We start from the raw sequence: 27,791 nt of genomic DNA on the forward strand, positions 1-27,791 counted from the left end.
CTGACCTAAGACAGGGAATTTTTTATTAGGATTAAATGTCAGGAATTGTGAAAAACTGAGTTTACTTCGACTAAAACTGTATGTGTGTGTGTGTGTGTGTGTGTGTGTGTGTGCGTTTGTGCCAGATATGATCGGCATGAGGACCAGGGCACCCAAGTCGAGCGAGGGTAAGATGGTGAATGGGAAGGAGACCCTGCGTCTGCGCTCCAAGGGGTCAGCTACAGTCCAGGAAGTGGTGAGTTTCAATTCACACGTTCCTCTGGCCAATGACCTTCTCTGTGTCCGACGGGCCACCCCAGAGCAGCTTACACACGTACGCATGCAGACGTTCATGCAGACATTCACGAACACACACACACAATATCAACTCCAACCACGCACGCACGCACGCGCACACACACACACACACACACACACACACACACACACACACACACACACACACACACACACACACACACACACACACACACACACACACACACACACACACACACACACACACACACACAGTTTTAGTCGAAGTAAACTCAGTTTTTCACAATTCCTGACATTTAATCCTAATAAAAAATTCTCACTATGTCGATGACCACCAGTGCTTCACAGGAATTCTAATGACAACAGTTTGGGCACGTCTTTAATTTTTTTATTTATTTATTTAACTAGGCAAGTCAGTTAAGAACAACTTTTTATATACAATGACAGCCTTTCACCGGCCAAACCCAGGCGACGCTGGGCCAATTGTACACTGTCCTATGGGACTCCTAATCACAGCCGGTTCTCATCCCCTTCCATAGACTTACACAGTAGTTATGACAACTTCCAGAGGACGTCCTCCAACCTATCAAAGCTCTTGCAGCATGAAGTGACATGTTGTCCACCCGGTCAAAGGATCAGAGAATGAATCTAGTACTGAAAGCACAAGCTATAGCTAGCTAGCACTGCAGTGCATAACATGATTAATCTAGTACTGAAAGCACAAGCTACAGCTAGCAAGCACTGCAGTGCATACAATGTGGTGAGTAGTTGACTCAAATAGAAAGACAATAGTTTAACAGTGTTGAACAAATTAATTTATTCCAAATTTAAGGTGAAGCAAGAGAGAGATTTAATTAGTTGCCACCGGGGCCCACCAGTGTAACTGCTAAACTGCTTGCTGCTGACTGTCTACTGTACTGCACAATTGTAATGGGTTTACTAACACGTTAGTTCTAGTAGCTATGTTAACTATGACTATGACTATGACAGCTAATGTGTTGTGCACTGAAATCCACAAGCGAAGGGAGAAGGAGAGAACGTATATAGATGCGAGAAGGAATTATATCCAGTGCTGTGAAAATGTATTTGCCCCCTTCCTGATTTCTTATTTTTTTGCACATTTGTCACACTAAAATGTTTCAGATCATCAAACAAATTGTAATATTACAAAAAGATAACCGAAGTGAACACAAAATTCAGTTTTTAAGTGATCATTTTATATATTAAGGGAAAAAAGCTATCCGAAACTTCATGGCCCTATGTGACAAAGAAATCCCCCCCCCCCCCCTGTTAAATCATGAATTTACTGTGGTTAATCACATTTGGAAAGCTGAGATCAATTTCACTAGCCACACCCAGGCCTGATTACTGCCAGACCTGTTGACTCAAGAAATCCCTTAAATAGAACCTGTCTGACAAAGTGAAGTAAGGCCAAAAGATCTCAAAAAGCAAGATATCATGCCGCGATCCAAAGAAATTCAGGAACAGATGAGAAACAAAGTAATTGACATCTATCAGTCTGGAAAGGGTTACAAAGCCATTTCTAAAGCTTTGGGACTCCAGCGAACCACATGAGAGTCATTATCCACAAATGGAGAAAATTTGGAACCGTGATGAACCTTCCCAGGAGTGGCCGGCCTACCAAACGTACCCCAAGAGCGCAGTGACGACTCATCCAAGAGGTCACAAAAGAACCCACAACAACATCTAAAGAACTGCAGGCCTTTACTTGCCTCAGTTATGGTCAGTTTTCATGACTCAACCATAAGAAAGAGACTGGGGAAAAATGGAATCCATGGCAGAGTTCCAAGGCGAAAACCCCTGCTGACCAAAACGAACATAAAGGCTCATCTCAGTTTTGGAAACAAAAAAAAACATCTTGATGATCCCCCAAGACTTTTGGGAAAATATTCTGTGGACTGACGAGACAAAAGTTGATATTTTTGGAAGGTGTGCGTCCGTTACATCTGGCGTTAAAGTAACACAGCATTTCAGAAAAAGAACATCATACCAACAGTCAAATATGGTGCTGGTAGTGTGATGGTCTGGGGCTGCTTTGCTGCTTCAGGACCTGGACGACTTGCTGTGATTGATGGAACCAGGAATTCTGCTCTCTACCAAAAAATCCTGAAGTTTGTGACCTCAAGCTGAAGCGTACTTGGGTTCTGCAGCAGGACAATGTTCCAAAACACACCAGCAAGTTCACCTCTGAATGGCTTAAAAAAACTAAATTGGGGTTTTGGAGTGGCCTGGTCAAAGTCCGGAAGTCCGGAATTCGATTGAGATGCTGTGGCGTGACCTTAAAAAGGTGGTTCATGCTCGAAAATGTGGCTGAATTAAAACAATTCTGCTAAGAAGTGTGGGACAAAATTCTTCCACAACGATGTGAAAGACTCATTGGCAGTTATCGCAAACGCTTAATTGCAGTTGTTGCTGCTGAGGGTGGCACAACCAGTTATTAGGTTTAGGGGGCAATTACTTTTTCATATAGGGCCATGAAGGTTCGGATAGCTTTTTTCCCTTAATAAATCAAATCATCACTTAACTGCATTTTGTGTTTACTTGGGTTATTTTTGTGTAATATTAAAATGTGTTTGATGACCTGAAACATTTAAGTGTGACAAATGTGCAAAGAAAAAATAAATCAGGAAGGAAATACTTTTTCACAGCACTGTATAGACAACGAGCTGTTTGTATGTGTCCGGTATGAAAGTGAACTGTTTTTGCGTGTGATCAGGGGTGTATTCATTGTGCCGATTCTGTTAAAAAATGTTTCTTAAGCGGAAGCAAAATTAACAAACCGGGGTTTAACATACCTGAATTTGTCCAATAGAAACTTGTTTGCATCTGTTGGACTAATGCTTGCACCCTTGATTAGCTAGATGCAAGCAAGCATGTGCAACACTGTATTGAATGTGTCACTGTCTGTCACCTTGATCACTCAAAATTATCTCGAAAAAGTATTTTCATCATTATGGGTTACAGGGAACATTTGAGTATCATGTTGTAGCCTAAAATCTATCGATGTTACATTGAACTGGGTGAATGGAATATGAATGAGAGTCATCCAATATGCTGTAATAGAAAAAAGTCCATGTAAAAAAAAAAATCATCCTCCCTCATCTTAAACGGCACCAACCGCCACTGTTCTGTAGTACACTTATGACAGTACATACATACCGAACACGTATTTACTGGTGGGCGACATACCTTTGACTTTTTTACAGGCAGAGGCCTGGCATGCGATTGTAGTGACTGTCTAGTGTCGGTATGCCAGTAATAATCTTGTAACTGTAGCATGATGTACTGCAGTACCCTTAAAATGCAGTTACCTAAACACACTTGCCTTCTCCCCACCAGCCGAATGAGTTTGAGGAGAGAGCCACCAAGAAAGTGGATGATCTACTGGAGAGCTACATGGGCATTCGAGACCTCGACTTAGGTAAGATGGCTGCTCATCTGAGACCTCCAGTTAGGTGAGATGGCTACTCACCTTTTTAAGAAAACAGAATTAGCTATAACCTTATAAGCCGTTAAACCTCTTGATTCGGGTTAGGGTTGGTCAAAATGGCCAAAGCAAAGGTCTAGGGTCAGAATTGGGTTTTCGATTCTATTGGTGAACTATACATATGTAGGATCTTAATTTGATCACTCTTTATTTTCGCTAAGAATTTTCCTGCAACGCAGGACATGCAGATGGGCTTTGTGATTTACATAAATTCACTGAAAACTCACACTAGCACACGATTATATGAACAATATTGCACTTTTCATGTAGCCTACTTTAAATGTTCAAATCCTGTTTTTGATGTGACAATAGAAATAAAATTAAGATCCTACATCTGTACGATAAAGTCTACAATTGCAATGGGAAAAACTCACCACAGTTGAAAGGATACGGTTTTAGGCACATCCAACTTTCTCCAGCACGGATGCTGGAGAAAAATTTGAGCCGCTAAGCAACTAAAGGGACAATCTCCACTCACTATTTACTACTCCCACAAGATATTGTCATAACTACTGTAACAGCAGCAATAATAATAATACATTGAATTTATAACGCACTTTTCAATGAAAAACTATCGCAAAGTGCTTTAAAATAAATAAAAACAAGAGTAGACAGAGGACACAACTACACAAGGACACTGGCACAAAGAACACAGCTGACTCTACAACTAGACAGGGACACTGGCACAAAGAACACAGCTGAATCTACAACTAGACAGGGACACTGACACAAAGAACACAGCTGACTCTACAACCAGACAGGGACACTGGCACAAAGAACACAGCTGACTCTACAACTAGACAGGCAGGGACACTGGCACAAAGAACACAGCTGAATCTACAACTAGACAGGGACACTGACACAAAGAACACAGCTGACTCTACAACCAGACAGGGACACTGGCACAAAGAACACAGCTGACTCTACAACCAGACAGGGACACTGACACAAAGAACACAGCTGACTCTACAACCAGACAGGGACACTGACACAAAGAACACAGCTGACTCTACAACCAGACAGGGACACTGGCACAAAGAACACAGCTGAATCTACAACTAGACAGGGACACTGACACAAAGAACACAGCTGACTCTACAACCAGACAGGGACACTGGCACAAATAACACAGCTGACTCTACAACCAGACAGGGACACTGACACAAAGAACACAGCTGACTCTACAACCAGACAGGGACACTGACACAAAGAACACAGCTGACTCTACAACCAGACAGGGACACTGACACAAAGAACACAGCTGACTCTACAACTAGACAGGCAGGGACACTGGCACAAAGAACACAGCTGACTCTACAACCAGACAGGGACACTGACACAAAGAACACGGCTGACTCTACAACCAGACAGGGACACTGACACAAAGAACACAGCTGACTCTACAACCAGACAGGGACACTGACACAAAGAACACAGCTGACTCTACAACCAGACAGGGACACTGGCACAAAGAACACAGCTGACTCTACAACCAGACAGGGACACTGGCACAAAGAACACAGCTGACTCTACAACTAGACAGGGACACTGGCACAAAGAACACAGCTGACTCTACAACCAGACAGGGACACTGGCACAAAGAACACAGCTGAATCTACAACTAGACAGGGACACTGACACAAAGAACACAGCTGACTCTACAACCAGACAGGGACACTGGCACAAAGAACACAGCTGACTCTACAACCAGACAGGGACACTGACACAAAGAACACAGCTGACTCTACAACCAGACAGGGACACTGACACAAAGAACACAGCTGACTCTACAACCAGACAGGGACACTGACACAAAGAACACAGCTGACTCTACAACTAGACAGGCAGGGACACTGGCACAAAGAACACAGCTGACTCTACAACCAGACAGGGACACTGACACAAAGAACACGGCTGACTCTACAACCAGACAGGGACACTGACACAAAGAACACAGCTGACTCTACAACCAGACAGGGACACTGACACAAAGAACACAGCTGACTCTACAACCAGACAGGGACACTGGCACAAAGAACACAGCTGACTCTACAACCAGACAGCGACACTGACACAAAGAACACAGCTGACTCTACAACTAGACAGGGACACTGGCACAAAGAACACAGCTGACTCTACAACCAGACAGGGACACTGACACAAAGAACACAGCTGACTCTACAACCAGACAGGGACACTGACACAAAGAACACAGCTGACTCTACAACCAGACAGGGACACTGGCACAAAGAACACAGCTGACTCTACAACCAGACAGGGACACTGACACAAAGAACACAGCTGACTCTACAACTAGACAGGCAGGGACACTGGCACAAAGAACACAGCTGACTCTACAACCAGACAGGGACACTGACACAAAGAACACAGCTGACTCTACAACTAGACAGGCAGGGACACTGGCACAAAGAACACAGCTGACTCTACAACCAGACAGGGACACTGACACAAAGAACACGGCTGACTCTACAACCAGACAGGGACACTGACACAAAGAACACAGCTGACTCTACAACCAGACAGGGACACTGACACAAAGAACACAGCTGACTCTACAACCAGACAGGGACACTGGCACAAAGAGCACAGCTGACTCTACAACCAGACAGGGACACTGACACAAAGAACACAGCTGACTCTACAACTAGACAGGCAGGGACACTGACATGAAGAACACATTTTTAAAGGAGTCTAGAGTCTGTGGTGCCTTCAGGTGGTCCGGGAGTGCGTTCCTGAGGTGGAGGGTTGGTGGAGTAGAAAGCCAGATCCCCCGCTTGGTCCTGGGGACATTGAAGAGCAGGTTATGTCAATCTTAGGTTGCAGATTGCTGATAAAAAGGTTGCTGATAAAAAATAATTCATACCAAAGACATCTGTTGGAGAGTCAGACACTATACAGAGTAACCCAACATCTTAAAGGTTGCATACCAGAGACATGAGTTAGCTGTTTTCCATGAGCGCCAAGTAAAAAATACCTATTACCTTTAGATCCTAATCTATATAGATGTTGCAGTGCTTTTTGGTGTTTTGATACTTTTCCTTTGGAGCCTTTCTTCTTCTTGGCAGTAAGATATATCAGAGGGAATTGGAGGACTCTTAAGTCTGGAAAGAGAAGAGCTCGCCTCTAATAATAAACCAGTAAACATTTGCCAGGCTTTTATGAAACACTCAGTTGAATAATTTGTCATTAAATATAAACATATTTTTTTTCTATTTGACTTCCAGTACAGTTGTTCGGAAGATAGTGGCTAGCGAGCGACATAGACAGAACACTATTGGCAACTGACGTAATAACATGACGTGCCGTGAAACATCAACAAATCCAAGGAAAAGCACCGTGTAAGATCAATCAACATAGTTAGGCCTATATATCGAACCTTGATTTCAGGCTTTCTCATGTTCGTTCAGAAATAGACTCATTTAAATAGATGAGTGAGTGAATAAGACTTGAAAGTGAAGCAACACAAGACTATGCCTATATCTAATAACTGTGTGAAACCAAAAAGAGATGAATTACTATTTTCCATTTATGTGGGAACACTCTCTTGCAGCGACCACCATCGTGGAGGCCGGAAAAGACAAGATGAACCCAGATGATTTTGCTGAGGCTATGGATTCAGTGCTGGGGGACTTTGCCTTCCCAGATGTCTTCTTGTTTGATGTGTGGGGTGCCATTGGAGATGTGAAGGATGACAGAATGTAGAGGTGTCAGTCAGTTATTACTGTTTTCATGTCTTTCAAACATTTCTATTTTACAATTGTCATCTCAATGGCCGTATTAGATGGTTAACGCAGGCCTTACTCAGCCATTCTTCCCCAAACAATTTTCTATGTATTTCTATTACTTTGGTATGAAACAAGTTCCTCCCGAATACGTTAAGTTTAGAATGACATTTCATACGTGGGTTACGTAATCTTTGCAGTGGGCATTGTGTTGATTGTGTTTTTGGATACTGCTCAGGGCTCACCATACTAGAGGGAAATATCCCTGTTATGTCATTAATGTATACAAAACCCAATCACTGTTGTCCATGGGCACATGCATGTGAACATACTGTATATTTATACAGACAATGTAAGAAGTTATCGGCCATCCATCTCTGAAACCAGGAAGTGAGTTAAGAGCTTGTTTGTTCCAGATACAGAGAGACCAGGATAAGACCAGAGATCAAAGGGTTGACCCTTGGGGCGGCACCATTAGTGCGGCATTTCATCTTCCACCACCATGGTGGCCATTTTGAATCAAAGAACTCCCCATACATTAGTTATGCAATAGTGAGCTGATTGATTTAGCCTTCTTAACAAAGGAGGCTGGAGTGTTAAATGGGGTATTTGGCCAAGACATCAAGGTGCGTCCTTATACAATATGTATTTGCATGGTCATTTCAAATACCCAGAGTGATGAAAGAGTTCAGTATAATGCCTCATTTTGAGAACAGCACCCCCATTACACAGTATCCCCACCAGTGTTGTCATTAATTTCATCCAAATGGATGAGTGCCCTGTACAGACTCACCCAGCAACAGGTAACTTAGAAGTCAGTAGAGTGATCTTCTTGACATCTGAGAAAGAACAGAGGTCAAGTGTACCTTTTTTTCAGAAATGACCCTTGGAAATATCTCCAAAATTGATACTGATATGCTAGAATTCCCTAAAGTTGTTCTACGACCATACCAAGCATTAAAATGTCCTCTTATAGGAACCACAACCCATAAGTTTCCTACGGTGAAGGAAATTGAGTAAACATATTTCGAATACAAAGGCTACTCTGACTCACAACCAGGAAATGAGTTGTGCAGACCTTAGAATACAAGCATTTCGCTACATTCGCAATAACATCTGCTAACCATGTGTATGTGACCAAAAAAATGTGATTTATGATTTGATTTGAAATGGGAAAAACAACATGATTTCAAGATGAATGGTGAAGAAAGTTGGAAAAAGATGTTTGAAATTTCCTGTTTAATTGCAGAGTATTGTTTTGCCTGAAAAAGGAAAGTCTTCATATTCTTTATTCGTTACCATGTGCTCACATGTTTTGTTCTCAAAGGCTTTTCATTTCAACTATTCATAATGCAGGAATTTATTCATCAAATACAACTTTTATATTATGATTCAGTGTTGTTTTAGAAACAGAATGTAAATAAGAGTTATTTGAATTGTCAAATATGTGTGAAAAGTTCAGAAATAAGTACGTTTTGAATCATAAATGTATAAAAACAAATGACATGTAATCTTGACTTGACCAGAACATCAGCATAATGTTGTGTGGTAGACTTTATGTCTGATGTGTATTGATATATCACTCTATTGAGACCTGAAAATATAAGGCATATTTCATGTGTGTTGTTACAATTAGTAATAAAAATGGTATAACTCATTCTCAAGTTCAAATGTTCTTGTGTGCTTCCTAGAGCAACTACAGTATCAATAACAGTTTATACTGTGTTTTTTTTTTTTGATAATTATTCTTATGAAGTACTTTTGCCCAAAAACACCAACTTAAAAGTCAAATTTAGTCAAACTTCCAAGTAAAAAAAATAATAGATCAGTGCGGTGTTTGAATGAAAGGGTAATACAAAACAAACCATAAACAAAGCTCACTTTTAGTTAAACCTTTCAGCTGTTATTTCCCCTGGGAGAAAATACACACCAACTTCCACCGACTGTACACATGTTTTATCTGCATTGCACATGCTCAGACACCTGTGTCATCATAGCATCAAACCCCACACAGCCAGACATTACATCGTTTTTCCTTCAAAAAAATAGAAGACACATTAAACACATACATGGTGAACTGACATGCAACATGACATGCATTCTTCCTCACCATCATTACACAGTCTTTAACACTTTTCCTAGCTTTGGGTTGACTTTGAAACTTGATCACTTGAATTTGTAACACTGTTTTAAAAAAGAAGAGTATACCGGTGTACATGCGTATGATTAACGTATTGATGAATTCATGTCCATATCATCAAGGAACATCTCTCCTCATCTTTCATAGGAAGTGTAAAACTACACACCTTTTCTTTGGCCCATCCATGCGTCACTGGTATAAATGTCAACCATAGTTGAACATGAGGACAGAACAGAGGGTCATAGGATTCAAAAAGCAGACAGGGAGATAGGGCAGTTGGCCAACCAACGAAGGGCACTGTGCCAGCGGAGGCCAGATACCTCAACAGAGCCAATGACAGTTGTCCTTTTGGCGATGAATACATGTGGTTGATTAATGTCAGGTGAAGCCGCTGCATAGCAACAGGAGAAAGTTAGTACACACACACACACACACATAAGCATACACTTAACCACAGTGATACACCCACACGTTCACACGTTCCCATACAAACTGAGTCACATAGTCACGTACACACCATGACCTGGTGGTCTTTGGCATGGAATCTGATAAGGAAGTGCATCCTTCAATACAAACTCTGGTGTAGGAAGGGACTTCATTTGTCCATTTTGATGAGCACAGCGATACGTCACACAGTCTAAATCTAAACCAGATTCTGCTGTCAGGCTCTAATTACATTTCCTTGGTCTTGTACTACAATGCTGAATACCACCACACAATATCACCCCACTGGCAACATCATGTGCTTAGGGCACCAGCTCTCAGCTCCAATGCCATCCCACTGGGCACACCGTGCCATTTCAACTTGGACATTTTTGGTAATATTTGGTTGAGACGTTGATCAATGAGATTTCAACCTTTACGGACCCACTCTAAAAGACAGCCAGATGTTTGTTGAATTCCCAATGTGTTTTCACTATGCTTTCAACCATCTAAAAGCACAATCAAATTCTAATGGAAAAACAATGTCTGATTTCTGGTTTAGCTGTCATCTAAATGTGTTTTCACAGCACTTTGAACCATTTAAAAGCACAACAAAGTTCAAATGGGAATACAATGTCAGACATTTAGTATTTATACAACTATTGAAATGTTTTATCAATGTGCTTTATCTAATAGCACAACCAAATGACCTGGATTGTAGTTGAGATTACATTAAAAGAACATGGTGCAAGTGATCAATGCTGTTTGAGATTCTGCGCAGATTATTATAGCAATTGGGAAGATCTCCACAGACCTGCGATCTTTGAATGCTATGTCAAACATGCACGCTTTCTATGATTATGGATGTGTCTTAATGCACCGCATCCACCTCTGTCGGACTTCCTCATCGGTGTTGGAAAGTGGCCGAGCTACAGCTGTTTTTGTCAGAAAATCGGTCTTCTCACGAAAATGTCTGTAGAGTCCGAACAGTTGGGCCTAGAAACTAAAGTGCAGCTGTAATCACTGCCAAAGGTGCTTCTGCAAAGTATTTTACAATGGGTGGGTCTAATCCTGAATGCTGATTGGTTAAAATCGCATTCCAGCCGGTGTCTATTCCACAAATTGCCACCGGCTAAATCTATGACGTTAAAATGCCTGTTTACTTTGTTCCATCTGACTGTGCATTCCACTGTCTCCTCAGCCCAGCCAGGCACTTTATACACTTTATACATCTCCACTATAAAAAGCATCTAGATATTATCTAATGTCTTTTAGACTCAAATTTAGTTTTCAACATCGGAGATTTGTATAAACCTTGCTGTCAGTCTCTCCGACATTCGCAACATTGTTTCAATATTCAAATTCGATTTCACCAGCTTATTGTTATGGATGTACTGTATCCAAATAAATGTCACTAGAAAACAGCTTCAACAAATGCAAATGCAGCTACTTTGCTGTTATTCTGGCTGCACTTTTTGACGGTACTGTAAGTTAGACGTAGTTGGCTAGCTAGCGAGCAAGGGATAAGAACGTTGTCAGCCAGTATGGGTATAGAACAAATGACTGGGTCGCGTCCATAGATACAGAACAAAAAGACTGAATGACTGGGACGGGTCCATAGATACAGAACAAAAAGACTGAACTAATGGGTCTCTAGCAACCCAAGAGTTGTTTCAGGACTATATCTTCCAAACAGAATATCTCTTTCAAATGGTGATATTTACCTGCGTAGACAGTCAAACCCAATTCAACACTCAGTTTGTCTACAAATTAATCGTTGGATTCACGTCTCCATCTCAAACAAAAATCTAATTTAAAGAATAGGACTAAATTAAATCAAATCAAACTTTAAATGCACATAAAATAAACTTTGATTTAAATTTTGTCCATATTCTTGAACTTACATTTTTGGTTGAGATGGAAACATGAATACAACATATTAATAATTACCTTGAAGAGTAAATTTGAAATGAACCAAAGCTTGAAACCCTAAGCCTATATGTATGGTCTATTTAAGCAATACAGCCCGAGGGCTATTCTTACACACCACGCAACGTGTGCCCGGATACAGCTCTAAGCCATGGTATATTGGCCATATACCACAAACCCCTGAGGTGCCTTATTGCTATTATAAACTCGTTGCCAATGTAATTAAAGCAGTTAAAATGAATATTTTGTCATACCCGTGGTATAAGTTCACGGCTGTCAATCAATCAGCATTCAGGGCTCGAACCACCCAGTTTCTATATATTTTTTTACCATGGTTGAATTGAAACAATAGCTGTTGATGACTTTGCAAATACTATATAGGCCTAAATAGTATAATTGATGATACATGACTTATAAAGTATGCTTACATTTCATTTGCACTGTTAAACCTACCCTTTGGAAATACTTTGATAGCAACAGTGAATATATTTAGTTATTAAGAGATCTCTCAATAATCTTTCTCACAATAGCACATTGGTAGTAGTCAGTGACATAGTACATAACAACTAAGTAGGGCTGAGCTTGGTGGAAACCCTGGATGGGAAACTACATTTATAGTTGTAGATAGATCATCTCTCCAGTAGGAGGTGCTGCTCAGCCTGTTGTTTTTTCTTCTTCTGATAGTGGATATAACATTGAAGTTCTGCCATTGTTTCAAAGATACAAATGCAACATATTTCATACAAGGTTTGTCTATGTTGAAAATTGGTTACAATGACAACATAACCTTGTGGTTGAAAAAAACATTTGACATTTTTTCAATTCCAATGTATATATTCCACGTCACAATACGTTTATTCAACCTGTTTGTGCCCAGTGGAATGCCACAGCCGTATCCATGTTCAGTCTCTTTTTAGAACTGTTTAAACAGCACCTAAAAAACATATAAATGTCACTGACGAGGAGGAGTACCAATGCACAACAACAGGAAACAGTCAAGGCGATGAAGGTGGAGCCTTCACGTTAAATGACTGGGTTTCGACTGACACGCGCCTTTCGCCACCCCCCAGGACATCACCGCCCAGGGAAGAACGGGTGAACCGGCGGATGGTGCCGACGAAGGAGGCCGGGTACAGGGTCCTTATGGAGCCCCGGGACCAGTCCCAGTTGGGGTAGAGGCGCTTAAGGACGGCGCGCCGAAACAGGATGTACACCCAGGGGTCCAGGATCTGGTTCCAGGTGGCGAAACGGATGAAGAGCAGCAGGTTGGGGACCTTAAGTGGGCTCTCTGACAACACAGTCTGCACAATAAACACCTGTGGAATGTAGGGGGAGGGAGAGACAAAGACAATTAGAAGAATAGGGAGGGAGATGGAGAGACAAAGACAATTAGAAGAATAGGGAGGGAGATGGAGGGAATAACAGTTAGAGAGAGTGGGGAAGTGAGAGTGAGAATGATTTGTCATCAGTAGTTTGAACACGGGGGCAGCAGTTTGGGCCTTCTCACACACATTCATACACACACACACACACACACACACACACACACACACTCAGAAATAAGCTCTACTCCTCAGAAATGACATATGTGCTTGTGTTTAGCAAATAATTAGCATTTTCCAGATGCATCTAAAAAATGCTAACAGTCCCTTTTAGTGTCTCAGGATCGCAGCTGGCAGTGAGTTGCTGTGGTCAAACACACACACACGCATGCATCATTAACAATGGAACACACACGCATGCATCATTAACAACGGAACACACACGCATGCATCATTAACAACGGAATACACACGAATAGAGTACGCAGATAAACAACGACCACAGGTCCAAAGCATTGCTTATGATTTGGAATGATCATTGTTTTTTTAAACATTTTTTAGATATCACCATCGTTGGTCCATGGGGAGGGGGGGTGCACTGGCAAAAGCAGAGATTGCAAGTGAATGGCTTATTGCCTGTCTGATATGGAGTAGAACAGAAACGAATATCCCTCAAATATTCTTTGGACTGAGCATGATCCAGTTTGGGGTTATGAATAATGTAGTTCAGAAGCTGTTAAGGAGAAGTGAAGCGGCTAAGATGGTGGTCCAAAGCAGATGAGTCCATAGTTGTGGCACGAATGATGCATTCATTTGGATGGTCTGACTATGGATGAGGGTCCGGACAGTCCGGAGGAGCCACAGCACAAAGCAATGTGTGGGGAGTAAAGATAGGGGGCGGTATAAACATTAGCTGTTTTTACTCGCCTTAGTCTGGACTCCTGACATAGGATGTATACCCAGGGGTCACATAGCTGATTGAAGGTGGCCATCCGCAGGCTGAGTAACATGAAGTCAGGCTCTACGGGTTTGCCATACACAGCACATTTCAGACTATATATCTGTACAGGACAGTCAGGAGGTTAGACTGGATAAAGGGCTCCAGAAGTGCTGAAGAACATATGATAGCGGGGCGGCAGGTAGCCTAGAGCGTTGGACTAGTAACCAAAAGGTTGCAATATCGAATCCCCGAGCTGACAAGGTAAAAAAATCTGTTGATCTACCCCTGAACAAGGCAGTTAACCAACTGTTCCTAGGCCATCATTGAAAATAAGAATTTGTTCTTAGCTGACTTGCCTAGTTAAATACCGGTATGAAATAAAAGTGTTACCCTACCATTATATCCACCTCCCCACCGAACTCTTTCCCCCTTCCTTCCAAAAATAATTAGGCTTCACTTGTACCCCTTTTAGGTTTTAAATCAAAAGGTTTGTTAAAAAAGGCCTTCGATATTGATTTGGTGGTGCCTAGAAAATTATCTAGCGGAAACACTGACGAAAACACTGTCAAACACTGACAGTAAACACTTTATTTTGATGGTAGGTACCGTGTAGATAGATGCTCAACCGTGTTCAAAATAAAGTGTTACAGAACACACAAAGAGCAGTGGAATAGTAGCACATCATACGCTGTGATGTGAGTTGATGTTGTTTTTGGCCATCCCAACTACCTCAGCCACAATGTTGATTACAAAGAGCCTTGAATGGCTATGGTCCAGAAGTATTACAGCACTTTGAGGTCAGCTAATTTAGCCTGCATTGCTGAGGAGAAATGAGGCATTTAGAGACTGGTAGCTTAGACCAGACTAAGCCCCATTTTTTGAGAGTGAGAAATAACTAAATGTGTATACAGTGCATTCGGAAAGTATTCAGACCCCTTGACTTTTTCCACATTTTGTTACGTTACAGCCTTGTTCTAAAATGTATTACATCACCCCCCCCCATCAAACTACACACAATACCCCATAATGACAAAGCAAAAACAGTTTTTTTTTTCTTTTTTCAAATGTATAAAAAAAATATGACATTAACATAAGTAAACAGACCCTTTACTCAGTACTTTGTTGAAGCACCTTAGGCAGCGATTGCAGTCTCGAATCTTCTTGGGTATGACGCTACAAGCTTGGCACACCTGTATTTGGGGAGTTTGTCCTCTCCAGATCCTCTCAAGCTGTGTCAGGTTGGATGGGGAGCATGGCTGCACAGCTATTTTCAGGTCTCTCCAGAGATGTTCGATCGGGTTCAAGTCAGTGCTCTGGCTGGGCCACTCAAGGATATTGAAACTTGTCCCGAAGCCACTCCTGCATTGTCTTGGCTGTGTGCTTAGGGTCGTTGTCCTGTTGGAAGGTGAACCTTCGCCCCAGTATGAGGTCCTGAGTGCTCTGAAGCAGGTTTTGATCAAATATCAGCATCATGCTGTTTTTCAGTAGCTGGGACTGGGAGACTAGTCAGGATTGAGGGAAAGATTAACAATCCTGACTAGTCTCCCAGTTCCAGACGTGGAAAAACATTCCTACAGCATGCCACAAACATAGGGATGGTGCCAGGTTTCCTCCAGACGTGAAGCTTGGCATTCAGGGCAAAGAGTTCAAACTTAGTTTCATCAGATCTGAGAATCTTGTTTCTCACGGTCTGAGAGTCTTTTGGTGTCTTTGACAAACTTCAAGTGGGCTGTCATGTGCCTTTTACTGAGAAGTGGATTCCATCTGGCCACTCTAACATAAAGACCTGATTGGTGGAATGCTGAAGAGAACTGTATACTTTATGCATTTGATTTTTTTAACCTTTATTTAACTAGGTAAGTCAGTTTAAGAACACATTCTTATTTTCAATAACGGCGTAGGAACAATGGGTTAACTGCCTTGTTCAGGGGGCAGAACGACAGATTTTTACCTTGTCAGCCCTGGAATTCAATCTCTCGGTTACTAGTCCAACGCTCTAACCACTAGGCTACCTTCTGTCCCAAGTAGCCTAATAAGGTATTTCTGTTTTTTTTTTTTTAAATCCAATTGGCAAACATTTCTTAAAACCTTTTTTCACTTCATCATTATTGGGTATTGTGTGTAGATTTATGAGGGGGAAAAAATGATTTAATCAATTTTAGAATAAAGACGTAACATGGAGAAAGGAAGGGCTCTGAATACTTTCCTGTACATTACATGTCAGAGACAGTTAGTTTATGTTTATGTACTATAACAGTTCTGTATTTGTTAGTACTTTTATCAACATTCACTGTGCGATTGAAAACTTTGTATCAGTTTTGAATTGAATCGATTGAACACAAAGACACAGCAGATAATAGGAAAATGACTCTGGCCCGGATATCCCCCTTTGTCTGCAGCCGGAGATGGCCCTCTCTTACAGGCCTTATCACCAGCCAGCATACAGCCCCACTCCCTAATACAGGGCCAGTTCCACTTCCTGAACTTGACATTAGCTGTAAACAATGCACATTGCTTACAAAGACACCCCACAGTTTATGCTGTTCAGACAGTTATTCAGCCTTATTTTACCAGGTAAGTTGACTGAGAACATATTATTGCAACAACCTAGGTAAGAGTTACAGGGGGAGAAGAGGGGATAAAACCACCAATTGGAAGCTGGGGGACGATTAGGTGGCCATGATGGTCAGGTTGGTGATGTAGCCAAGACACTGGGGTTAACACCCCTACTCTTACGATAAGTGCCACGGGATCTTTAGTGACCACAGGGGAGTCAGGACAACCGTTTAACATCCCATCCCAAAAGACGGCACCTTATGCAGGACAATGTCCCCTTTGCTGCCCTGGGGCATTGGAATCTCCATAGACCAGACCCCTTCTGGACCTCCAACAGCACTTCCAGCAGCAGCTGTTCTTCAATCCAGGGACCAATCTTGCTTAGCTTTAGAGGCAAGTCAGCAGTGGTACCAGAAAGTTAGCCAAAGAGAGTTCAGTTAGCGGAGGATCGAGAGAGCAACCTCAATTATCAGAGATTTTTGTGTGCACATATTGATACACATGTATTGGGGCCTGTATCAAGTGTGAGTTGATCATTATCTCTTGACTTAATTTGCCATACAAACGCAGTATGTATACAGTATGCAGCAGTGATGGTCTATTGCATTATATATGTTGGTTAAGTCAGATAAGAACAAATTCTTATTTACAATGACAACCTACCAAAATGCAAAAGGATGGAATTAAAAATAAACATCAATTAAATAAAAATATAGGATAAAATACACATCACGAAAAGAGAGACAATATGACATAAAGAGAGAACTAAGACAACAACATAGCATGGCAGCAACACATGCCAACACAGCATGGTAGCAACACAACATGGAGGCAACACAACATGGCGGCAACACAACATGGCAGCAACACAACATGGAGGCAGCACAACATGGAGGCAGCACAACATGGTAGCAGCACAAAACAGGGTACACATATTATTGGGCACAGACAACAACACAAAGGGCAGAATGTAGAGACAACAATACATCACGCGAAGCAGCCACAACTGTCAGTAAGAGTGTCCATGATTGAGTCTTTGAATGAAGAGATGGAGATAAAACTGTACAGTTTGAGTGTTTTTTTGCAGATCCTTCCAGTCGTTAGCTTTGAATGAAGAGATTGGGTGTTCGAGCCCTGAATGCTGATTGGCTGACAGCCGTGGTATATCAGACCGTGTACCACGGGTATAAAAAAACATGTATTTTTACTGCTCTAATTACTTTGTTAACCAGTTTATAAGAGCAATAAGGCTCCTCGGGGGTTGGTGAAATATGGTAAATATACCACGGCTAAGGGCTGTGTCCAGGTACTCCACATTGAATCGTGCATAACAGCCCTTAGCTGTGGTAAATTGGCCATATACCACACCCCCTTGGGCCTTGTTGCTTAAATATGTTACAAAGAACAAATGTTGGAATTTCTTACATATCAATACTGAGTGATGACTATAATGATGTGTTTCAGTGGATATTGTGTCCTCCTGACATGTACTGTACGTGCTTGGTATAGTGTGTATGTATGTGCGTGTGTGCGTGCACGTTTTAATAGGCTGCCACTACTCACCAGCAGGGGGCACCAGCAGATGGTAGCGATCATCATGATCCAGATGAGCTGCACCATCATCTCCACCTCGTAGTCGCGGCGACGCTGCATGCTGTCCTGGCCGCAGCACACCCTGACCAGGGTCACCACGCTCACCGTGTTGAGCAGGAAGGACACGGCTATGGACAGCAGCCCGACCAGAGAGAAGAGTAGACAGAAGACCATGTCGCTAGCCTTAGAGCTAATGTTGAAGAAGCACCAGGAGCCTGGTATCTGCATGTGGTAGCTCCCCACACCCACCAGGGGCAGTAGTGAGATGCATCCCGCTACCGCCCACACCATCAGCACTATGCACACGGCCCGCGACTTGGTCATGCTGGTCGAGCGGGCGAACGGCCGGTTGATGCCCACGAAGCGCTCCACAGCCATGGTGGCGCCCAGCAGCAGCGGGCACAGGCCGTAGAAGACCATGGACATGCCCATGTAGTTGCAGAAGTGGCAGTGCGGGTCCAGGCGGCGCCAGTTGAACTGGGTGAAGTGGAAGGTGATCACGATAATGCCGGTGACCAGGAGGCCCATGAAGTCGGTGACCACCAGGCCGCAGAGGAAGACGAGAAAGGAGGAGCGCGAGCGGCTGTGCGTGCGCTGGAAGGACTTGAGGAGGACCACAAAGGCGATGAGGTTGAAGGTGAGGCCCAGAGGGCTGAACACAGTGGAGAAGTAGACAGAAGCAATGGTGTGGGGGAAGTTGAAGGGGGGATTGTTGATGGAGAAGCACTGTGGAGTCGTCTCGTTGGAGAGGTTCATGGTGGCGGCTGCAGGAAGTTTGGCTATTCCCAACACTTCAGAAGAGGAGGAACTAGTTCATTTAAGATTTCCGTTGTCTTTATTCTTCCTCCTGACAAATGGGACAGAACTCTGCATTAGTAACAGAAGCGATTCAACAAGACTTTTAACAACTTTTTGGTTTAGCTCACAGGACAGAATAATAAACTTACATTCAGCAGAGATTATATGATATGTTGCGGGAAGAATGTTTATTAGTTGACAGAACTGGAATGCTTACACTCGACTGACCTCGAAACTACATACAGCTTTCAAAAATGTTCACAGAAACCGACTGAAAACTTTTGTTTGCCATAGTGTCATTGTCTACATAGCCTCTTGGAACCAGTCTGATTGCTACGTTTACCATTCTATTGAACACAGCGATAAGGCTGGTTCCACCAGACTCATCTTAACATGTTGACAATGTTTAAACAGACGTAATCAAGCCTCTAGAGGAATAGACTCAATGGTGGATAGAGACTTTGACCCCATGAATTCCAAAGTGTGGGAGACAGTAAAAACACACAACTGTAGTTGCCCATCTCTTGGCAGGAAATGCAGTTACATCAACATTACGTCAACGTTAATATAATGATGTCCTTAACAGAGGTCAGAGGTCAGCTTACTAGTCATTCACTTCTGCCATCAAACTAAATGGAGATCACATAGCCTACCGGTAAAATTAGAGACTATCATGGGGACATGACAAGAGAGGATTAACAGGAAACAGATTCTCCAAATGCCATCCTACCATGTTATCACCGAGGAACTTGTGCTGCATTGTAGGCATTGTAGTTATGAACCCAAATCACTGAGTCCAGAAAAACATATGCTCTCATTTCAATAAAATAAAATAATCACCAAGCTTAGTAGATAGTTGGGTTTGCTACATATAGTTGCTAAGATGTAGTTGCTAAGATGTAGTTGATAAGATGTAGTTGATAAGATTGGAAATTATTCAGACCCCTTCACTTTTTCCTCATTTTGTTGTTACAGCCTTACTCTAAAATTGATTTTAAAACATTTTCCTCATCAATCTACACACAAAACCCATAATGACAAAGCGAAAACAGTTTTTTAGACATGTTTGCTAATTTATAAAAATGAAAAACTGAGAGAACTGAGACAGGATTGTGTCGAGGTACAGATCTGGGGAAGGGTACCAAAACAATTCTGCAGCATAGAAGGTCCGCAAGAACACAATGGCCTCCCTCAATCTTAAATGGAAGAAGTTTGGAACCACCAAGACTCTTCTTAGAGCTGACCGCTCGGCCAAACTGAGCAATCGGGGGAGAAGGGCCTTGGTCAGGGAGGTGACCAAGAACCCGCTGGTCACTCTGAGCTCCAGAGTTCCTCTGTGGAGATGGGAGAATCTTCCAGAAGGACAACCATCTCTGCAGCACTCTACCAATCAGGCCTTTATTGTAAAGTGGCCAGATGGAAGCCACTCCTCAGTAAAAGGCACATGACAGCCCGCTTGGAGTTTGTCAAAAGGCACCTAAAGGACTCTCAGACCATGAGAAACAAGATTCTCTGGTCTGATGAAACCAAGATTGAACTCTTTGGCCTGAATGCCAAGTGTCACGTCTGGAAGAAGCCTGGCACCATCCCTACGGTGAAACATGGTGGTGGCAGCATCATGCTGTGGGGATGTTTTTCAGTGGCAGGGACTGAAAGACTAGCCAGGATTGAGGCGAAGATGAACGAAGCAATGTACAGAGAGATCCTTAATGAATACCTGCTCCAGAGAGCTCAGGACCACAGACTTGGCAAAGGTTCACCTTCCAACAGGACAACGACCCTAAGCACACAGCCAAGACAACGCAGGAGTAGCTTCGGGACAAGTTTCTGAATGTCTTTGAGTGGCCCAGCCATAGTCCGGACTTGAACCTGATTGAACATCTCTGGAGAGATCTGAAAATAGCTGTGCAGCAATGCTCCCCATCCAACCTGACAGAGCTTGAGAGGATCTGCAGAGAGGAATGGGAGAAACTCCCCAAATACAGATATGCCAAGTTTGTAGCGTCATACCCAAGAAGACTTGAGGGTGTAATCGCTGCCAAAGGTGCTTCAACAAAGTACTGAGTAAAGGGTCTGAATACTAAAAGCCTGTTTTTGCTTTGTTATTATGGGGTATTGTGTGTAGATTGATGAGGAAAAAATATATTTAATCAATGTTTGAATAAGGCTGTAACGTAACAAAATGTGGAAAAAGTTTAGGGGTCTGAATACCAATGCACTTTAGTTACTGATTTTGTGTTTACAGTTTGAGACCCTTCTATCCCCAGCTATAGCTAGACAGTCAGTCTTTCTGGGACCAGGCTGGGAATAGTTATCAGGTCAAATTTAACCTGTGTTCCTTGGAGGAATGGCATTATGTTGTTGCAATCAGGCACCAGTATTCCCTGTCTCCCTGCGTGTTTTGACTACAGAATCACGAGAAATTACACTGAAGCAATCAGCCAATATCCTAATTTCTATACTTATTCAATTTTGTTTTCCAACTAATGAGAGTGGATTACCACTGGATAAATGCACTGAAATCAGAGAGGACAAGAGAAATTAAACTTCTACAAATAACAAAAAAGCTGGTGTTGATCCTTAGCCTTTATGCTTAAATACACCTGCAATCTCAAACTATCCATATTACAGTTGAAATAGCCTACGTGTTCCAGTGTTGTTCATTTGGTAGGACCATGGTGGTAGCAACAGGGATCACATTTATAATTGTTTTTATGCATTTAAAAACTATAAGTAATTTTGGATCAAAGCTTCTGAAAAAGAACATTATCATGATATCAAATGGATATCTTTATGTTGCTGAACACGATACCTAAACATGGAACCAATGCTGGGAACTGAAGGCAAAGGCCAGAAGTACCGTAGCTTATACAGTGGGGAGAACAAGTATTTGACACACTGCCGATTTTGCAGGTTTTCCTACTTACAAAGCATGTAGAGGTCTGTAATTTTTTATCATAGGTACACTTCAACTGTGAGAGACGGAATCTAAAACAAATCTAGAAAATCACATTGTATGATTTTTAAGTAATTAATTTGCATTTTATTGCATGACATAAGTATTTGATACATCAGAAAAGCAGAATTTAATATTTCTACAGAAACCTTTGTTTTCAGTTACAGAGATCATATGTTTCCTGTAGTTCTTGACCAGGTTTGCACACACTGCAGCAGGGATTTTGGCCCACTCCTCCATACAGACCTTCTCCAGATCCTTCAGGTTTCGGGGCTGTCGCTGGGCAATACGGACTTTCTGCTCCCTCCAAAGATGTTCTATTGGGTTCAGGTCTGGAGACTGGCTAGGCCACTCCAGGACCTTGAGATGCTTCTTACGGAGCCACTCCTTAGTTGCCCTGGCTGTGTGTTTCGGGTCGCTGTCATGCTGGAAGACCCAGCAACGACCCATCTTCAATGCTCGTACTGAGGGAAGGAGGTTGTTGGCCAAGATCTCGCGATACATGGCCCCATCCATCCTTCCCTCAATACGGTGCAGTCGTCCTGTCCCCTTTGCAGAAAAGCATCCCCAAAGAATGATGTTTCCACCTCCATGCTTCACAGTTGAGATGGGGTTCTTGGGGTTGTACTCACCCTTCTTCTTCCTCCAAACACAGCGAGTGGAGTTTCGACCAAAAAGCTCTATTTTTTGTCTCATCAGACCACATGACCTTCTCCCATTCCTCCTCTGGATCATCCAGATGGTCATTGGCAAACTTCAGACGGGCCTGGGCATGCGCTGGCTTGAGCAGGGGGACCTTGCGTGCGCTGCAGGATTTTAATCCATGACGGCGTAGTGTGTTACTAATGGTTTTCTTTGAGACTGTGGTCCCAACTTATTGACCAGGTCCTGCCGTGTAGTTCTGGGCTGATCCCTCACTTTCCTCATGATAATTGATGCCCCACAAGGTGAGATCTTGCATGGCGCCCCAGACCGAGGGTGATTGACCGTCATCTTGAACTTCTTCCATTTTCTAATAATTGTGCCAACAGTTGTTGCCTTCTCACCAAGCTGCTTGCCTATTGTACTGTAGCCCATCCCAGCCTTGTGCAGGTCTACAATTTTATCCCTGATGTCCTTACACAGCTCTCTGGTCTTGGCCATTGTGGAGAGGTTGGAGTCTGTTTGATTGAGTGTGTGGACAGGTGTCTTTTATACAGGTAACGAGTTCAAACAGGTGCAGTTAATACAGGTTTATGAGTGGAGAACAGGAGGGCTTCTTAAAGAAAAACTAACAGGTCTGTGAGAGCCGGAATTCTTACTGGTTGGTAAGTGATCAAATACATATGTCGTGCAATAAAAGGCAAATTAATTACTTAAAAATCATACAATGTGATTTTCTGGATTTTTGTTTTAGATTCGTCTGTCACAGTTGAAGTGTACCTATGATAAACATTACAGACCTCTACATGCTTTGTAAGTAGGAAAACCTTCTAAATCTGCAGTGTATCAAATACTTGTTCTCTCCACTGTATGTGAATTCATTCGGAGCATTTCGTGATCATGTCCCGAGTGTGGTGGAGACTGTTGGTTGAAATTCTTCCAGAGAATCTGATTGTCCCATCAAGTCGACCTCATTGGACATTAGCAAATCACCGCAGAACGCAGGGCGTTCCCAACACATATTTTTGGTGCCCATGATAGAAAGTGCATGCAGTGCTGAATTAGATGAATGACAGGCGGTATCATTTGATTTCTCCGAAAACACCGTGGGAAACAGCACAACTCATTAGATTAGGGGAGACCGGGGCTGTGTGTCACTTTTCACATTTTTTTTTGACTTTTGTCAACAATTATTGTAAAGAACAAGGTCTTGGGTTGAAATGGGTTCCCATTTATTATTAAAACACTGTCAATTAACAGTAATTAACAAATTACTGTAGCTTACAGTCTTAGCTGGGCTATTGATTTTGATTGAACAATATTCAACAGCTTGTACTTTGTAAACACAACATTTTGTATATAACCATCCCCATCTGAGCATAAAGGCTAGTTCATTTGCATATTGCTTGACCTCACAACTGTTGGCTCACTCTTTTTTTTTAATATGAAAAATTGCAGAGTTTTTGCACAGGTATAGCCGGTACAGTGCCAACTAACACTACCTATAATATCTTACAACTCTACAATATCATACAATGCTACAATATTACTGTTACGTTCACCAACACCAATTGATATGCGCTACGTGCTAACGAGCTAAACGTCCTAAAGTCCAACCTCAAAACACTGTAACATCATACAACTCTACAATATCAAAAAACAATCAACAGTTTTACAGAATGGGCAACCAGATAACTGAATCATTTTCAAGAGCAACAGGTGTGCTGTGTTCACGTGTTCACATACTGTATGCAAATTTAGATTTTTGTTTAATTTAGGTGGTTCAGAACTTTCAAAATGTTTCAGTGAGACCAGATGACTAATTTATAGTTTTTGAAATATGGCTATGGTCAATGAATTTACTGTAGCCTAACCAGTTTTAAATAGCCTATAGGGCCTAAATGTATCATTTGCACAGAGCCTGTTCTACCCTTATTATATTATGTTAAGCTTGGGATTGCTTGATAGTTTCAAACACTGAGAAATTCATTTAAAAAACTATTCCACCATGAGGCCGAAAAACAGCAATAATCAAACAAAACAAATCTAAAGTCGAGTCAAATAAAAAAGACAAGATAAATGGTTTAAGAAAGTGCTTAGAATACAGTGTAATGTAGGCATGCAAAACACTATTTTCTACACTCAAATAAGCTGTAGGAGAGCGACTCCTGGTAGGGAAGCATGGGGTAAGTTGGGTCAAGGGGTAAGTTGAGCCTTCCTTGTTTCTAGGAAACCATACACAAAATATATTTTTGGACAAATATTTTGGAAGAGGTCATCATTTCATGGAGTCTGTAGGAAGAAATCACATGGAATAAGTGGTAAGTAAAATTTAAATAATAAAAAATTATTTTCACCAAGTCAAATTATTTTGTTTTACAGGTTACATGATGCTTGTATCTAAACCAAAGTAGATAATTTAAAGATTGTTTCATACATCAGTTGGGATCTCTATCAGCTCCAATATGAGATCATAAACCTAGCATGAAAGTGCATTCCTGTAGCTGTGTGGGCTAATATAGTCAAAATGTTTGCTTTGGAGAAAGTTGAGCCAAATGAGCAAATTGATAAGGGATTATTGGTGGGATATGAGGTAACAACAGGGGTATGTTAAAAGTGTTTAAATAAGTGTTGTTAAAATATGCTTAAAATGATTCAAATACAAAAAAAGTGATTGTGATTGTGTTTGGGAAATAAAGATTGACATGGTTTTAAAAAGGTAGAGGTAATATTTAATTCAGTACAGACATTTGTAGGTGGCTTAATTTACCCTGTACCGCGGCTCAATTGACCCCATACAAAAACAAGCTGTTTTCAGAACTGTAATGTTTACATGAATTCTGATTATTTCTAGGGATACACAACATCGTGAAATATATGTAGATATCTTTGTTTGAATGAATTCTATTTTTCCCTTGAGGGAGTAATACTGAATGTGAAACATGTGCTCAACTTTAACCCACTCTTCCCTATCCTCCTTGGATATGTTAGAGGCATAGAAACCTTGTAAAGAGTGAATATCTGGACATTATAGAAATATAAAAGCCTAGAAGGACCTATCTATTTTTAGAGAAGATAATAAGAAACATGTAGCCTACCTTTTTACAGCAGTCACTCAAACATCAGGGCGAAGTAGACTGCGTCTTCAGCCTGCTACTGTGCGCGCGCCTCGGTCGTGGTCCGTTTAGAAGAATCTAGTCCACCGTGTCCACACGAGACTATCTTAATGACGTTGTAACAGCTGTAGGCTTACGGTAATGGGCCTCACGAGTGACATCCGTATATGAAAATATACACAATTGATATAAGCCAATGCAAAAATAGTCTGAACTCCCTCTCTTGCCGCAGTTAAAACGTTACTTTTTTTTCGTCCCTGGAAGTAAACGGGATTGACAGTGGGGAGCATCCAAATGGAAATGTAGCTAATCAGCAACGTAATAGGCAGCGAGAGAATGCAACATCGATGATTGAATCATTGAAACTTCTTGTAGATAGAAAAAAAGTGTGAATATAATGATCATAATATGTTTACAGCTTTGAAATGTGACTTTCAGAAAAAAAGGTGATTAGGGGCCAATCTGCAGTTGCTACATCGATGTTTTTATTTATACATTTATAATATGTACCCATTGATTCTTGACATTTTTAAGCTTGTTTTACTCCAATGTTTGTAAACAAAGTAAATGTAAACAAAGACTGTATAGCCTCAAAACAGTTAAAACTATGATGTTGTTATGATGGATGGCCAATCCTTGCATCCAAAGCTCTGCCTATGAATTTGAGAGTGATTACATTTCTCCAGACCTATCCCTCAGCTAGTTATTGAAACAGGGGTGGAAAGGACACTTTGTTATTGTTTCAACTGCTGATTACTGCTTTAAGTGTTGTACCTCATCTGAACCAAAAATAGGAACTTGTTAATTTCAATGTTTGTAAACAAAGTCTAACCAAACACTGTATAGCCTTAAAACATGGGTAAAACTAGCCTTAAAACATGGGTAAAACTATATTTTTGATATGGATGATGCTCAGTCAATGCATTCATAGTTCTGTCTTTGAATTTGAGAGTGGTTGCATTTCTCCAGCTTTTTTACAGTAAAAGTGACAGGGATTTTTTTTATTTTATTGATTCAATTGCTGATTGCCCCTTTAAGTATTAGCACTTTTGACATGTATATTTTCTAAATAATTTCCTATTAGACAAGCTCCATTAGAGGCCCCACAAGTCCAATCAACTTTATACACGGGTTAATGATGACTATGTGCATTACAATATCCTAAATGTGAAATATTTATGAGGGTGTAAACAGACAATTATGGTTATTAATGATCTCAGCAGTAGCCTACTTCACCGGTCAATGAGGGTGGCCCATTAGTCTGAAGGAAACACAGAGCCTGTACAACAAAACCATATAGACAATCTTATGTCACTAATATGAGACATTTTGACGCCAGCAGTAACATCAATGCTCAGTAGCATTTAGCTACAACAGTCTACAGCTTCTCCAGTCCGGGAACAAGAGGATGTACACAAGGCAACATTTAATCTGTACACCATCTATGAGTAGTGACTGAGTGAATTTAAACACTCTCTCGTGATAAGAGGAGGGCGACGCCTTCGAACGAGACGGGGATGGCCTGAGGTACCAGACACTGCCAGATGATTAATGGGCAGATGAACTATTGGCTTTCCAGTTGAAGTGTTACAGCTGAAAGCTATTTCAAAGGCCATTATGTATCCACTGTATCCTCAGTCTTCATTTGAAGATCACATTGAACTGACATTTTGAAAGGACGCCATCCTCTTGGGTGAAACAACTTCCCAATATAGGCTACCACTCTTAGAAAAAAAGGGTTTGAAAGGGGTTCTTCGGCTGACCCATAGGATAACCTTTTATGGGTTCAGGTAAAACTATTTTGTGTTCCATGTAGAACCCTCTGTGAAAAGGATCCTACAGTTTGGCTTTCCTAAATCTCATCCAG

At 41.7% G+C, this 27,791-nt stretch overlaps 2 protein-coding genes across 2 annotated transcripts in view; one reads left to right on the forward strand and one right to left on the reverse strand.

Annotated features, from left to right (window-relative positions):
• Positions 1-9,179, forward strand: part of gipc3 (GIPC PDZ domain containing family, member 3) — a 27,531-nt gene extending 18,352 nt beyond the window's left edge. Inside the window, exons 4-6 of the mRNA XM_031822227.1 lie at positions 126-235; positions 3,619-3,700; positions 7,338-9,179. Coding sequence (XP_031678087.1) covers positions 126-235; positions 3,619-3,700; positions 7,338-7,489 — 344 coding nt within the window. The 3' untranslated portion in view covers positions 7,490-9,179. The remainder of the gene's footprint in view (positions 1-125; positions 236-3,618; positions 3,701-7,337) is intronic.
• Positions 8,783-26,193, reverse strand: LOC109881250 (thromboxane A2 receptor). The gene is made up of 3 exons (XM_020473407.2): positions 25,907-26,193; positions 18,383-19,259; positions 8,783-13,317 (listed from the first exon to the last, which is right to left on the reverse strand). The coding sequence occupies exons 2-3, from the start codon at positions 19,166-19,168 to the stop codon at positions 12,997-12,999; spliced, it is 1,107 nt and encodes a 368-aa protein (XP_020328996.1). The 5' UTR covers positions 19,169-19,259; positions 25,907-26,193; the 3' UTR covers positions 8,783-12,996.
• Between the last annotated feature and the right edge of the window lie 1,598 nt (positions 26,194-27,791).

This window comes from Oncorhynchus kisutch, linkage group LG4 (genome assembly GCF_002021735.2).
Source record: "Oncorhynchus kisutch isolate 150728-3 linkage group LG4, Okis_V2, whole genome shotgun sequence".
Taxonomy (NCBI): Eukaryota; Metazoa; Chordata; class Actinopteri; order Salmoniformes; family Salmonidae; genus Oncorhynchus; species Oncorhynchus kisutch.